General features: G+C 35.8%; 3 protein-coding genes and 2 long non-coding RNA genes across 6 annotated transcripts; 2 read left to right on the top strand and 3 right to left on the bottom strand.

Annotated features, from left to right (window-relative positions):
- The first annotated feature begins 433 nt into the window (after nt 1-433).
- On the top strand, nt 434-2722 carry LOC148911111 (uncharacterized). 2 transcript variants are annotated; one of them, XM_089029862.1, is made up of 3 exons: nt 434-673; nt 1270-1867; nt 2052-2722. In XM_089029862.1, the coding sequence occupies exons 2-3, from the start codon at nt 1848-1850 to the stop codon at nt 2500-2502; spliced, it is 471 nt and encodes a 156-aa protein (XP_088885988.1). In that variant the 5' UTR covers nt 434-673; nt 1270-1847; the 3' UTR covers nt 2503-2722. The 2 variants fall into 2 exon arrangements, with proteins under 2 accessions (XP_088885988.1, XP_088885987.1); XM_089029861.1 differs by having other exon boundaries at nt 1270-2722.
- Nucleotides 2605-4522, top strand: LOC148911110 (spermatocyte protein spe-8-like). The gene is made up of 3 exons (XM_089029889.1): nt 2605-2640; nt 2777-3107; nt 4227-4522. The coding sequence occupies exons 1-3, from the start codon at nt 2605-2607 to the stop codon at nt 4520-4522; spliced, it is 663 nt and encodes a 220-aa protein (XP_088886015.1).
- Nucleotides 4313-9107, bottom strand: LOC116286273 (uncharacterized). The gene is made up of 5 exons (XM_089029888.1): nt 9085-9107; nt 8445-9014; nt 7606-8396; nt 6573-7095; nt 4313-6253 (listed from the first exon to the last, which is right to left on the bottom strand). Exons 1-5 carry the CDS (start codon nt 9105-9107, stop codon nt 5182-5184), a joined length of 2979 nt encoding a protein of 992 aa, XP_088886014.1. The 3' UTR covers nt 4313-5181.
- A 134-nt stretch (nt 9108-9241) lies between these two features.
- Nucleotides 9242-12390, bottom strand: LOC148911109 (uncharacterized). The gene is made up of 2 exons (XR_016119771.1): nt 12268-12390; nt 9242-9570 (listed from the first exon to the last, which is right to left on the bottom strand). It is a non-coding gene; the product is annotated as an uncharacterized LOC148911109 (long non-coding RNA).
- A 342-nt stretch (nt 12391-12732) lies between these two features.
- Nucleotides 12733-13629, bottom strand: LOC148911108 (uncharacterized). The gene is made up of 2 exons (XR_016119791.1): nt 13521-13629; nt 12733-13013 (listed from the first exon to the last, which is right to left on the bottom strand). It is a non-coding gene; the product is annotated as an uncharacterized LOC148911108 (long non-coding RNA).
- Between the last annotated feature and the right edge of the window lie 661 nt (nt 13630-14290).

The following is a 14290-nucleotide window of genomic DNA, read 5'->3' as shown; positions in this document are numbered from 1 at the left end:
GCCAAAATCGATTTTCACGATTTTCTCAAAATAAAAGTGAAATTATTCAAAATGAACATCAGTACGTTTATTGGGATGGTATTCTACATCTTTGGACCAAATATGAAAAAAATCGATTTTTTTCAACTTGGCCGCTAGATGTTTGATTTTTACAGACATAGCCTCTTAATTCTCTTATATGGTGTCTTCTTACGTCCTCCATTGGCGTAATATTGCTCCTTGGTAGCATTTGGTACTGCTTGAGGAATGTTCCTACCACACTCATAACACTGTGCTGAAGTATCCTCCTCTATTTGCATCTTCTTACCACAACAAATATACTTATTTGGTTTACATGGTGTAAATCGTTGTCTTAAGCATTTAATACAGAAATCATATACGAACTCTTCACAATCTTCGCACTCCATATATAGACTAACATATTTAAACCTGTTTCAGTGGGATGCGGGTAATTCCGGACTAAATCAAGGAGGGTACTTTAGACGGGTAATCCTCCAGTGGTCGTTGTTTTGGAACCCCCATTCCCTATACTACTGTGGAGAAAATCAAGATTGTCGTCTTCAGTTAATGTTCCACTGTATTCCATACGGACTTTCAAGATCATGAACCACAAGAAGTCAGACAGAGGAAATTATCCCATAAGAATGCTTCGTAGAAATGAGATTATTCAAAGGTAAGGTAAAGGTTTAAAAAAAAAAAAAAACCCCTTCGTCGAATGAAATGACATCGAATTATAAATGAAACTTCTTGACAACTTGAGAGATTATAATGTTTAAAATTAAATTCGATTTTAATCGATAACAATCACGCATTGTTTTTAGATAGCAGAACAATTGTATTAAATATGCGCCTATCAACATAAGTCTCAGGGGGAGGGGGAGGTGATTCGGGAAAGGCGTGGGGATTTATTGTAAACAGTTGCCCCTGGGTCGGGAATTTGTTCAGAAATTCTGCAATTTAGGCAACAATATCTCCTTTAGCCCTCTATTCTTTCATATTATTTGATCAACAACTGTTACCCCACCCTGGGGCATTTGAATTTCTTTAAAGAATTTTGTTCAAATCCCCACCCCTTGCCTGGGTACCCTCCCCCGGGACTTACATTGATAGGTGCATAAATTATACTGAACAAATGGTAGGTACTTAGTCTTATATAGATCATAACAATTGACAAAATAGATAAGGAACCACATATTTTCCTATTGTACTTGTCAGTATTCAAGTTTGAATTTCATGCTTCAACTGTATTTTTTTCTATCAAATTTTTAGCCCTTGTCTACCCCATGCCCCATCCAAGCGAGCAAGCTAAAGGAAATTCCACTTGGTTGCCTCACTATTGGATGATATACAGCGATGTACATTATTTGGATTACATTGATTTGGGACTAAATACTTTTTGTATAATTATTTATGACATTGGAACCTGAGAGGAAATAATACAATTTTCATTTTAGACTACGTGAAAAACTTGAGGCAAGTAACAAGTCAAGTAGAATTAAAGTATCTGAAGTTAGAGAAATGGTATTGGCAGAAGAAAACACACTCTCACCAATAGAATGCGGGCATATTGTTAGGAAGGCTTTCCCAGATATTCAAAGAAGAAAAATACACTCTTCCTGGTACTATTATGGAGTTGGCTATAAACTTGTAAAGCGAAGAGGAGAAGATTGTGGTACTATCAACAAACATGGACACAATACCAAACACAATTTACATGCATGTAATAACAATAACACACTGGTTATCAAAAATGCAAGAGAAGAGCTTAATGAATTGCAGCAAGATGGTAAACTTCACAGTATCCCAAGCCTTAATATTTGTATGGAGGCATTGATGCCCATAAACAAATGCAGCTTAGTTGGAGAAGGTACATTTGGAATGTGTGTTTCAGGGACATATCAGAATTTACCTGTTGCAATCAAAATCTTTAAAGGCAGTCAGACTGCCAAGTCTGTTCATCAAGAAGCTAATATACTACTGTATAGAACAGAACTCACTAAATCTTTTGTGCAAAAACTAAATCTACTCAAATCGCTCTACTTCCTTCTCAGACTTGTAAAACAAGACTTCTACTACAAGATCATTCTTCCAGCCGTCACCTATGGTATATTACTTTGGGGTAACTGTACTCAAACACTCATGGATAACCTGGACAAGCTACACTACAGAGCTGCACGTGTCATCAACCAGCTGCCCTGGAACACCCCAAGAACAGAGATAAGGGGCCAACTGCTTTGGAGACCCCTCAAGTTCTTTCATACTATCAAGCTTGGTGTTTTCATGCACAAGTGCTACTACAACCTAGGTTCCAACCAGGAACTGCAGGACCACATCAAAAAGAGAGATGTTGGCTACTCCCTACGTAGTTCCAACCAAATAACATTGCCTCTTTTCCATACAGTCAATCATGGAAAAAAGGCAATAAGGTACCAGGGTGCAAAACTGTGGAACGCGCTCAACAACAATACCAGAGAATCGAGTTGCCCCGTTATTTTCAAATAAAAACTTAAAAAGGACATATCTCAACTAAAGATGTAATAACTCTTTCCAGTCAAAATATTAAATTATGTAATAATTAGCTTAGTAGTAGATAAGATCGAGAGAATGAGAGAGAGAGAGAGAGAATGTGTGTGGGTGAGAGTGAGAGGACTAGTATAGCTTAGGACCTAGGATTAGAACACGACCACATCAGCTACGCTGTATATAACTTATCGTGTATAAATAAATATTATTATAATTATTATAATTATTATAATTATTATTATTATTACTGAAGATTCCAAGTCACCCCAATATTCCATTGTTGATTGGTGTGCAAACTGTTAATCATCCTTATCTCCTACTAACAAGGTTGTGCCTTAGTGATGGTAAACCTCAGACATATTCAAGCTTTGCACAAAGTTTACAGCACACCAAGGATGTCTCATTTAATGATTGTTTTCGTCTACTGTATGAAATTGCATCTGCAATAAACCATGTACATCAGCAAGAAATAATTCATAATGATTTAAAAGGTAACAATGTTGTGATAGAATACTCAGAGGGAAACAAACATGCCATGCTTATTGACTTTGGGAAGGCCAAGACTATAAATGTAATAAAGACAGGTAAGTACATCCTCTCTTTTGAAAGTTTTTTCCACTTAGGATTATTAACCATATCACTCCAATTTTTAATTTTTAGTTCATTTTTAGTATTCTTTGAAAGACTGTATTCTTTGAAAGTATTCTTTGAAAGAATGATATTTTGTTACCTTACAACACACATAGTTGTTCCATGATTATAAGTTTATTAGTTTTCATGTAAGAGTCAGTATACTAGTAATGAGTGACAGAAACACATTGTTGATACCATGCTTGTATAGAGCAGTTTCCGCATGACTATAAATTGTTATTGCCTTATTTCCAAGTAATAATAAAACTACTCTTAGAGTGGTTTTCATAAACCCGTGAAACAAAGTGTATCTAATAAAGTGTAATAGTCAAATGACAACAAAAGAACACAATGGTATTAGAGTGTACTAAAGTGTATTAGACTAAAGTGTATTTCACGGGTTTATGAAAACCACTCTACTATATGGATGGCAACTATGTTGAAATTAGTGTGAAATAATAAATAACAGCCATTGTTTTAGTTTTCAAATTTGGCATTTTTTGCTACTAGAGGTCTTAATACTAATAGACCCCTTATTAGCTCAGGCTTTCAGAGGGCTGGATTTATGATATACCATTTAGTAGTTGTTTCTAACACTAAGCAGTACTAATTAGGTCTGATGAAACAATGTGTGGTTCCAGAAATTATCCATACCCGGCCCTACCCACAGAGGAATTTTGAATTTTTGAGGGGTGGGGGAGGTTAGAGAAAGAACAAAGTTACAGAGTTTGTATGGAAGAAAATTGGAATTTCCAGGGGGAGGGGAAGGGTCTTTGAAAAAATTCCTCTGTGGGGAGGGTATCAACTATTTAGTACCACACATTCTGTACAAAACATGTTGGGTACTTTTTCACAGCCAGGGTCAGTGTTTGCATTTTACAATGCATGAACACAGAATTATAAAATTCATAATTGTTATTAAAGGTACATCACAAACTGAAATATCAAAATAAAATTGAAAGCTAAATGGTTATATGACAAGCAAAAGACTTTATGGATTGACCAAATATCTTTCCACCTAACAACCTTGTTGGGAATTAAAATATTCACAAGTGCTTGTTATTGTACTGCAGGTCAAATGAAGCTTAAGCTTTTGACAGAGCAAGAGAGGAAAACATACAGAAACAATTACCCTCATGTTGCACATGAAATCGTGAATGGTGGATATCCAAGCTATGAAACTGACATTTATTCTTATGGGTATCTATTTTGTAGTACTTTGAAATATCTAAGAAAGCATCTTGATCAATTGGGAGATCATAAGAACAATATTCTGAGCCTGGGAAAAAAACTAACAAGTCCATATAATAAAAAAAGAATCTCCCTTAAAGCTGTTTTATCTTTTCTTGAAAGCATCAAGTTCCCATAATTGTTTTATGATAGTTAACTTTTCAACTGTACCATTGATAATACCTCATTAACTAGGTTAACAAGGTTTATTATATAATTATCCACAAAATAACTATATTTCTCCATTTCGAAAAACTATCATCACCATGGTTACGCCTTAAGTTTTTAAAAAAAAGCTTATGAAGTAGATTTTATGGATGATTATATAATAAACAAAATATTACATGGGCGCTTGGAGATACAAAATTTATCTTCTCAAGTTGAAAATCTCTCACTCGTTCGCTGCGCTCACTCATGAGAGATCTTTTCAACTCTCGAAGATAAATCTCATATCTCCGCTCGCCCATGTATTATCCTCAATATTATCAATGGTTGAAAGAGTTTCTAATCTTCCTAAATTAAATGTGAACATCCTAAATTAAATGTCAGTTATCCTGAATCCACCAAATACTCTTTCTGTAGTTGTTAATCCTATAATAGACCGGAAATAAATGTCATCTTCGCCATTTGTTAGTGTCCAAATGCCATTTCGTCTGGTTTCCCTGTACCATTGTACTCTGGCTTTCCTTTCTGTGACATAGACATGGTTTACTTTTCCATACCATTCTTGGTTTCCTGTTCCTTTAACTCTAACTGTCTCACCAACATCAGGATAAATGGGAACTTTGATGGTCTTGACTATAGTTCTGCATTTTTATAGTCTATGCAAAGGAAGTAATTTGGGTTTCCTGCATTTCCTGGTACTGGGTACATCATTACTTTTCTACAAAATGAAGCAAGTGGTTGCACACTGTTTCTCTGGTATGTTCGGGTAATGCACTTAGGAGTGCTTGTCCACATGTGATAATCAACTTCACCATTTTGGAATACTGGTACTAGGTAGGTGCCGTTAATATAGGTATAGAACAAGCGCTCAACTGGACCAACCTGTATAATTTCTTCAACCTTCATTATCCACTCCTCTGCTGTATTTGTACTTTTTATCTTGATGGTATCCAGTTGAGAGACTTTGGTGACTTCTTTATATTGATCAAACAGTGCAACATTTTTAGATGTTTGCAGAATATTTGGTACCACTAAATTCTGCAGTCCTGTCTCTCTGTGTAAGTGCCGTTGGATGTCTGATATTACAGCCACTGAGCAAGCTTTTTGTGAAACCTTGCCAAGAAGTACTCCATATTTAATGGCATGCCTCATCCTTACATCTGGGATGTCTTTGAAGTCTGTTAACAGGTCATTTGCAGACTGTAGGGATGCTTCTTTCAAATAAAATGGTGTTCCGTTCTGTAAAATCTCAATTTTGAATTGATACTTGGGTTTTTCTTCATAACTTGAAAGTGCCCCATTCTTCTGCTTGTACCAATGCAGAAAGTCCCATATGCTCTCTCTAGAAGCATAAGCTTTTTCAATCCCTCGAGAATTATGTTTTTGTTGTTTGTGTCGTCGTATCATTCTTTCAAACAGTTCACATGAATAGTTGTCCAAGCTGGAGTGTCGGTTTATCTGAGATGCTGCATGAGCTGAGTATTCTAAATTTTCAGTACAAAATTCTAGTCCATAGTATTCCTCTGCCATGATTGCATGAGCCCATAGTAGGCTATTCAATCTTACAATGTTTTCTTCTGACCAACCAGAAATTTTGAGTTCCTTAGAATACAGCATTTGGACAGCTTGACAAAGAAGCATAAAACAATCATATGCATTTGATGGTATCTTCTCAGATAAAACCTCTCTTGCAATTTCACTGAATCTGAAGGGGAAATATACATGTTTACAAAATTAAATCAGTTCATGTCTTATTAGATAGCTTATATTAGCTACTTCTCAGAGTGCAGGCTCAATAGTGAGAAATAGTTAAGTCTCACAGAAAAAAAAAAAAACAAATAAAAAAAACAAACAATCTTGCTTGAGCATGCGCTCTGAGCTTTTGTGCATAGCTCGATGTGTGCATAAACACAAAACATAGCATGGCTGACTATACATATAATAAATGTCTGTCAGGTGATAGATACATTCATATAAATTTAGCATTTTTTTTCAAAACTACTACCCATTATTTTGTTGCTTACTTTTTGAACTCATTTGATTTCCAACTGCCTAACTTATCTGTTAGGCTTTTTAGCTTTGCAACTCCTTTTGCCCGTTCTTCTCGGGGCCAAGGTATGGCTTCTAGTGCATTTCCAAAATCTTTTCGATCAATAAGACCACCAAGGGCTGGATCCCTGTTATTTATGGGTGTACCTGCATTATCCCCTAGCTTTGCCCATATTTTGTTTATAAACTCCCTCTTGAGCATATTGAATGTTAGGTGCATTCTGTCTATTACCATATCTTTCACTGGATCAAATTTATACAAATGATAAAGCTCAAAAAGAATGCTAATTCCAGTAACGCCACTTTCTAATTGTAGTGTTTTCCGCTGCATGACTGTTGTGGCATTTTCTATTTTTTCTCCATGCTCCAGATAATATTGTGAAGATTTTGGTTGAGCTGGATGCCTATATCGCACTCCAAAGTTCCCATAGTAATAGTGTCGTTTGGATGGAATGTATGTGCCAAGGACTTGACAAATACAGCAACCAGATTTACCTCCTATAAAGAAAAAGAAAAACAGTACTTTGTGAAAAACTGAATAGTAATTCAAGCATTAAATATTGTTTGCTATTTTTACCTGGAAAATGGAGGTAAAAAAAATAAATTTTCAAATGAGGCACATTTTTTTCAATCCATACAATGCCCATGCAATTACACTCAATGACACACATATAAATCCCATCATTGTTAATAAAAAAAACATTTCTTTCTTAAGAGGGAATTTATTATATCGTATTGTCAGATCCAACTTACAAAGAGAAGGAAGTTATCCTATAGTATTACATGTAGGATCATCCTCCTTGATAGAAAATATTTCATGAAATTGAAAAAAAATTCAAAAGCTTTTGAGAGACATATTCCTCCGATTTTCAAATACCTCAAAGTCAGTTAAAAAAACTTGGCTGTGCCTCATTTTTTTCAACTCCATTTTCAGTGTTTGGACATCTAAGGAAGAACTCTCTCACATGCTTGAAATACTGCATTAAAAATAGTTACTGTACAACTTACCACCAGCATATAGAATCATTTCCTGGTGCCCTTTCAAGTCTGCAGTTCCAGCCAAGAGCAGCATTCTGACTTGATATTGGCCAGGTTGTATAACAGTGTCATTCTTTAAGATTATTTCATTTTCGATGTTGACAGTTATCCCATTGATGTACAGGTCTTTTACCTCATCTATTAATGGCTTTAAGAAGGCATCAAGCTTATGTGATATCCCTTCCCCCAAAAACTCAGTTGGAATAAAGCTGTATACTCTGATATACTTTCCACTTAATCTTTGTTCTTTATTGACACAAGCACTGGAAATGTGAATGGCAAATATTCCACGGCTTTTCTTTTCGAATGCGTTGAAGCCATCCTCGTGGGAAATGAATGCTTGGTTAAGTGCACATCCTTTCATTTTCTTAGGTTTATGGATAAAGTCAAACATACATTCCCTGCAACTCAGATATAGCTCATCATGGAGTGTATTGCCTGGTGGAACTAATGCAGCCATGTCTTCAACAGATATAACACTCTCACGATTAGGGCAGAGAACAGGGAGAAAAGTCTCACTGGTGTCATCCCAGAAGTAGGATAACTCCTGGAAACGTTCACCATGCCAAGTCTCCTTATAGTTTGCTCCCTGGTTATTGTTTCCTAGCCATTCATCCTTATTTGCCCAATGCTGCAAGTAATCTTTGAATGTTTCATTATTCAAGAAATAGATTTCCAAATGTATACCTAAAACATAATACTTTAAACATTCTTCCCATGACTTTCCACAAACTGAGCAATCTGCTTGATATTGAAGAAGACTCACATGATTTGACGAACAACAGACTTTAAATTATTCTTCCCATGACTTTCCACAAACTGAGCAATCTGCTTGATATTGAAGAAGACTCACATGATTTGATGAACAACAGACTTTAAAATATTTAGAGTCTTTGTAACCCAGCTTCTTTAAATATTTCAATATAGCATCCCAGGATTTATGTGGAATCTGTTTATCTTTCAAGAGTTCATAAAGATTTATCATTTCAGACAATGTCTCTTCTTGAGACCAACCATTTTTAATTTTAGATTCTATACTACGAAGAATAGCATTTGTGATATCATTTTCTGTATAATGACAAGTATAATGTGTGTCATTACTGGATCTACTGTCAACATTGCTGTCTTCAGCTGACTCTTGAAATTCATCATCAGAACTAATTTCATCAGCTGAAACATGACTGGAATCAACTTCACCATTTTCATCGTCATATTCAGATTCCTGAGAAGGGCCTTCATCTGTTCCTTCTGAATCAAGCTGATCATTACCACTTAACAAATAAGATTCATTTTCAGCTGTCTCTTTATGATAACCAGCTACATGAATAGTTTCTGATCCATTCAATTCACATGTATTTAAGCTGCTATTTGAGTCTGATCTTTGAACATGTATACTTGAATAGTGAAGGAATTACCACTGGCCATAAGGCCAGACACAAGACCGCTGACCGGCTCAGAATGAGGTCAGCCATATTGGAAAAGAACACTGAAACGATATTGGACTTTATAAGCCACATTCACACGTTATTCTTGTAAGTTCGTTATTACTATGTGTGACAGAGTCAAAAGAACGTTATTTTGAACAATAGTAAATCGGACTTTAACCTAGTTTTAATTAGTTTAATTATAATTTCGGATACTAAGGAATGTTCTTCCTCTATATCAAGTGAAATCTGCAAACAAGTAGTTAATTAATTTCCTGGGATTACATGAGTAATGTTAGCATAAGCCACGTTTTACGGAACAAGTGCGCCTTGGGCGTATTGCGCGTGGATTATTGTAATACATGAGGAATGCAGACTCAAGCATAAATAGAGCTTTTTAAGTAAATTTAGTCAGTATAGCAAGAGAACTTGGAAGAGCGTCGAACCACAGAGTCAAGACAAATAACTCGCGTCGTTAGAAGGTACAATCCTTGCTGTCTATTCATCTAACCTAGGATAAAGTTAAGATAATTTTGTGATAGATTATTGCTATATCTAGTCATTATACTTCGTAGTTATTATATCTTATTTGGGTTTTTTCCCGTAATACGGGCTGATATTTTACGAGTTGCGAATGTATTTTTCCGAGTCCCGTAGGGACGAGGAAAAATACGAGCAATGAGTAAAATATCAGCCCGTATTACGGGAAAAAACCCAAATAAGTTATTTATTATACGACATTGGAAATTGATATGTATTTGTCCCTTTTTGAGCGAGTTTATCAGTATTTTTTGAGTTTTCAAGGTCCGCACGCTATCTCAGAAAAAACGTAAACACAAGGAAACCCATCAAGTGCCTTTAATCTTATTGGTCAATAGGCAAATTACATGACAACTGACATGAAACTCGTCAAACTAGATATGATCTTCGTAAAATAACACTTCGCATCGATTCAAAATGAGTTTACTAACAATCAAAAGTTTTGAAAAGTTAGAATCACGAAGACGAATTCCAGCAAAAAACAAAAAGCTTAGTGAGTTCACTAGTTCTTATAGCTCATCGTCGCTGTTTAATGGATCAATTCTCTTGAATTTCTTCTTAAAACTGGGGGATGGTTCAACCGCCAAAGCATGATGATCTCTACCAAAGTTGATAGAACAGTTATTGAAAACAGCTCCATAAAACATGCTTTGATTGGATTCTGGCTGTTCTGCAGGCTCAAATGGATTGGATGTCAGAGTACTGGAAAGTTGAAGCGGTACTTTAGGACTCAAGGCCGAATCTATCGTTAGTTTTCTTCCTTCGATGTGCTCACTTAATTTGGAAGACATAACGTGCTGTTGCTCTGTTGACGCTTCTGAATAACTATCCAAAGACTTTAGGTTTCTCTGGCCAGCCAGGGCTATTATATTCAGAGGCTCTACGTTTTCTTTTCGTAGCGTTGAAATCATGGTTCTTCGTGCCGAGTGGTTGGTAAAACGGCCTTCAATACCGGCGGCTTTGCACATCTCTTTCATGAACTGTGCCAGCGAGTGCTTTCCAAGTGGTTGTCTCTTGTACCATATCTCTGATGATGGTTTTTGAATGGCTGCCAAGTAGAAAGGAGATTCTGATTTTTTCATTTCTGGTGGTACATGAGAAATGTACTCCTTGAATAATTTCACTGGACAACGAGGTCCACCAGTTGCAAACATCTTAGGATTGAACGGACGATCCGGGACGAACTCATTTTCGCCTGTTCTAGTTTTGCTTCCGCGTTCCTTAATCCATTCCACGTACTCTCTTTCTCCATCTGTTTTGACTTCAAAGTCGCCGTATCTTACACGATGGTGCTCATCTTGTGCTCTCCAACCCAAGTAAACAGTGTTGTGAAACCAAACTGTACGCAGAAGGACTTGAGGATAATTGTCGCCAAGCTGTTGTTTTTGCCATAATATCTGAATATGGTCTGTACTCAGCCCCTGTGCCTTGTTTGGCTTCTGGCCTTTCCCACGCCTACGGAGCTCCTTTCTTTTGCAAGCCAAGGCTTCCCGAGAACGGTTGAATTCTCTATCCAGCAAAATGGAGTATTGTTTGCCTTGTTCTCTAAGGAAGCGGTCGATACTACGTAAATAGGAGGTAAGAGTATCTGGTTCAAATTCATCGCCATTTTGCTTGCGTACTTTTACCACAAAACAGGCTAGTAGTTTGTCCAGCTCATTAGGCGGTATCTCTTCAATTTTTCTTGTTTCTTTAATCGTTTTTGCCCACCTGTAGAAGACTTGTAAATCGTTATGTGTCTTTTTTGCAGTGTTTTTGTTCCTGTTTTCTCTTATCAATGTTGATACTTCATCTTCATCGGCGAAATTAGTGGTCTCGAGCTCGTTGTCCTTCTGTACTTCGACTGTCGTATCCTGCGGGTTTTCAAAAACTTTTAAAAGAACATCGTCATCTATTTCAAAATTGATGTCTAGGAAATCTAGGTCAGTGTTCGTGTCATAGTGAAGATTTAGGTCAAAATTTGGGTCACTTTCACCTCGAAACATGATGAAAAAAGTTGCGAAAAGTTGCGAGCGTATTATGCTAGTCCTGTCCCGGTTAAACCGGTTAAACCGGGACAGGACTAGCATAATACGGTGCCATATTTTGCGAGGTCTCTTGACCTTATAAGGTAAAATTACGTAATAGTCGTATAATAAAGTATCGTATTTAGTTCTTTAGCTTAGAGTAAGTTCTAGTATTTTAATCATACGTGAATAACCTTAAGCGAGTATCATAATAATCAATTTCACGGTAATTAACTCTAAACATAAACAATAAGGTTTTGCACTATAAACTCGTAGTCAGGATAATTCTCGTCTTAAACAAGTAATCTAGCATCACTTAGCGTTTTCAGTGTTGAACTAACGAAGTTAAACCATAAATCTAAGGATAGTAGTTAAATCTAGCATTCATCGTTTATTAGCCATCATTTGGTAAACTCGCGTATAAACCAATAGTTTTCATTCTTAAAACGTTCTAAACGTAGCTACAGGAATCGCTATCGCTGTAAACGTTCGTTTAACCTCTAAACTAGTTTTAGTAACCTTCACCGCAGGTTAAAAGACCTTTTTATAGACCTTTTGGTTGTCTTCGTAAACTTTAATTTGCAAGGTCACGGATTGACCACGAGGTAATCATATCACTGTTTAGGATAAATTAGCATAACAATAACTGGTTAAACACTTACCTAAACATTAGTAAACCCTTCCAACAACTTTTCCATAGTTTTCCATTATTCTTGTATCATTTAAACGGCGTATGACTTCCATTTTAAACATATAAACACCTAGTTTTGCGTCAGTATTTTATACTCGTTGGCAATTCATATTATGGTATATGTGGTATTCAAATTAGCTATGACGTAACTTCCGTTCTATTTATATCTAAGCCAGATAGATTTAGTACAAGAGTACATAGATTTTAGTCATATTTTTCATTTTATTATCGTTTTGTAATAATAGTTTCAACTTAACAAAAGTATTACGATATATATAAACCTACATCTTATTGTAAATATCTTATTTTATAGACAGAGAGCTGTAATCTCGTTCTCGTTTTGTACTGATTTGTGATGTACTAAGCTGAGTTGTGAATAAACTCTTTTGCCAACACACTTGTAATCTGTTTAGTGATTTGAGCGCCTTGCCGCCGGTTACATATATACTTTTATTACATTGTAATATTGATTAGCAACATGGTATTCGATCAGAGTAATACATTTGGCGATATATTCATATGTAATTTACGGCTTTATGCCATTCTACTCTCATGTATTCGTAGGTCTCTTTCATCGTTGTTTGTACAAATAAAGACAGATAAAACATCGAGGAGCGTATTTCTTCAAATAGTGGCTCTTAATAGTTCTTTTATCTCGCAGTTTTCCATTGCAAGAGGGACAATGACAACGATGGAGTCTGGCCTTCTTTTTCTCACCTGCAAAATAATATCAGAAGTATGAATATACACATAGTTAACAGTAACATGATCTGACTTGCAATATTAATTAATATTATTTTAATCACTATCCTACTTCAGATAGGATAATAAATATTCCTCAGCTCTGATATCCTATACTGTAGGACCTTAACATGATAAATGTATTATCTGTAGACCTCTTAAGCTTCGTATGAAAATTGCCCATTTCAGATGACATGTCATTCCCTTAAGAAATGTTTTTATAATTTGTACAAATTTTTACACATGAAAGAATCAAATCTCAAGAGTGGCATATCTGAAATGGGCACAACAAACAAGAAAGGTAAAGAGTTCTATTTACAAAATACACAAAAACAAAAGGGAATTATCTTAGCTCTAGTAGCATTAGCAGATAACACAGTCTCGTCATTCTTGATGAGTTATGATCCTTTTGTTTGTATTTAAAAAAAAACAAAAAAACCAGATCTGGAGGCTGGCTATGGTTTCGTGTCTAAAAATACTTACCATTCATAAAAAGCTCTGCCTTGACTTTCAAAAGATCACATGTGTGTATAAAATATACTTCAGTTACGTAGCAACAAGCAAGAAAAAATCGACTTTTCCCTCATGTAGGACGCGGACAAGGAGCCTGGAGACCTTTAGCGCCTACATTACGCTACCAGCGGTTTTCCGAGTAAATTTGGCGCTCTTTTCGCTTCAACCGGCAGTCCAGTTAGTTTGTATTATAAAATTTTCTCTCTCCCTACGGTATTCTTTTTTTCTTCCACAATGGCATCTCCAGAAGTATTGGTAAGTACTTCATAATTAAAGCAATTCAATCTTGTAGACCTTCTTCCTTCAAAACGATGGTTTTTTTTGGATTTGTAGTGGAGGTAGAGTTGTGCAACTAGGTGAATAAATCGGCCAAAGAGATCAAACTATTGCCTCTGATATTTTTTTTCTTGGCTCTCTAATAGAGTTCTGCAGAGAATGCACAGGTTTTTCTGGAAAAACATGGTTTAAACCCGTTGATACCGCTGATTGTGGACGAACACAAGGTTAGTTATGATATGCAGAGGTTTCATTTACAGTGTTAAAAGCGCGCCAAAAATCATCATTACTAAATAATTAATATCTATCTTTTTTCTTTCTTTATAAAAAAAGAGATATGCAGTTAAATTACTGCGTAAAAGACATGCTTAATAATTTCTCAAAGTCATGCTTCAATGTCCTAAAAAGGCCTAACAGTTGTTGTTTGATTCTTACACATACAGACAGACAGACAATGAAAGATA

Source organism: Actinia tenebrosa, unplaced genomic scaffold, assembly GCF_029948245.1.
Source record: "Actinia tenebrosa isolate PJP-AT-01 unplaced genomic scaffold, QUT_ActTen_1.0 PGA_scaffold14__42_contigs__length_11649687, whole genome shotgun sequence".
Classification (NCBI taxonomy): domain Eukaryota; kingdom Metazoa; phylum Cnidaria; class Anthozoa; order Actiniaria; family Actiniidae; genus Actinia; species Actinia tenebrosa.
The sequence above is the reverse complement of the archived record's forward strand: the minus strand, read 5'-3'. Positions and strand labels throughout refer to the sequence as shown.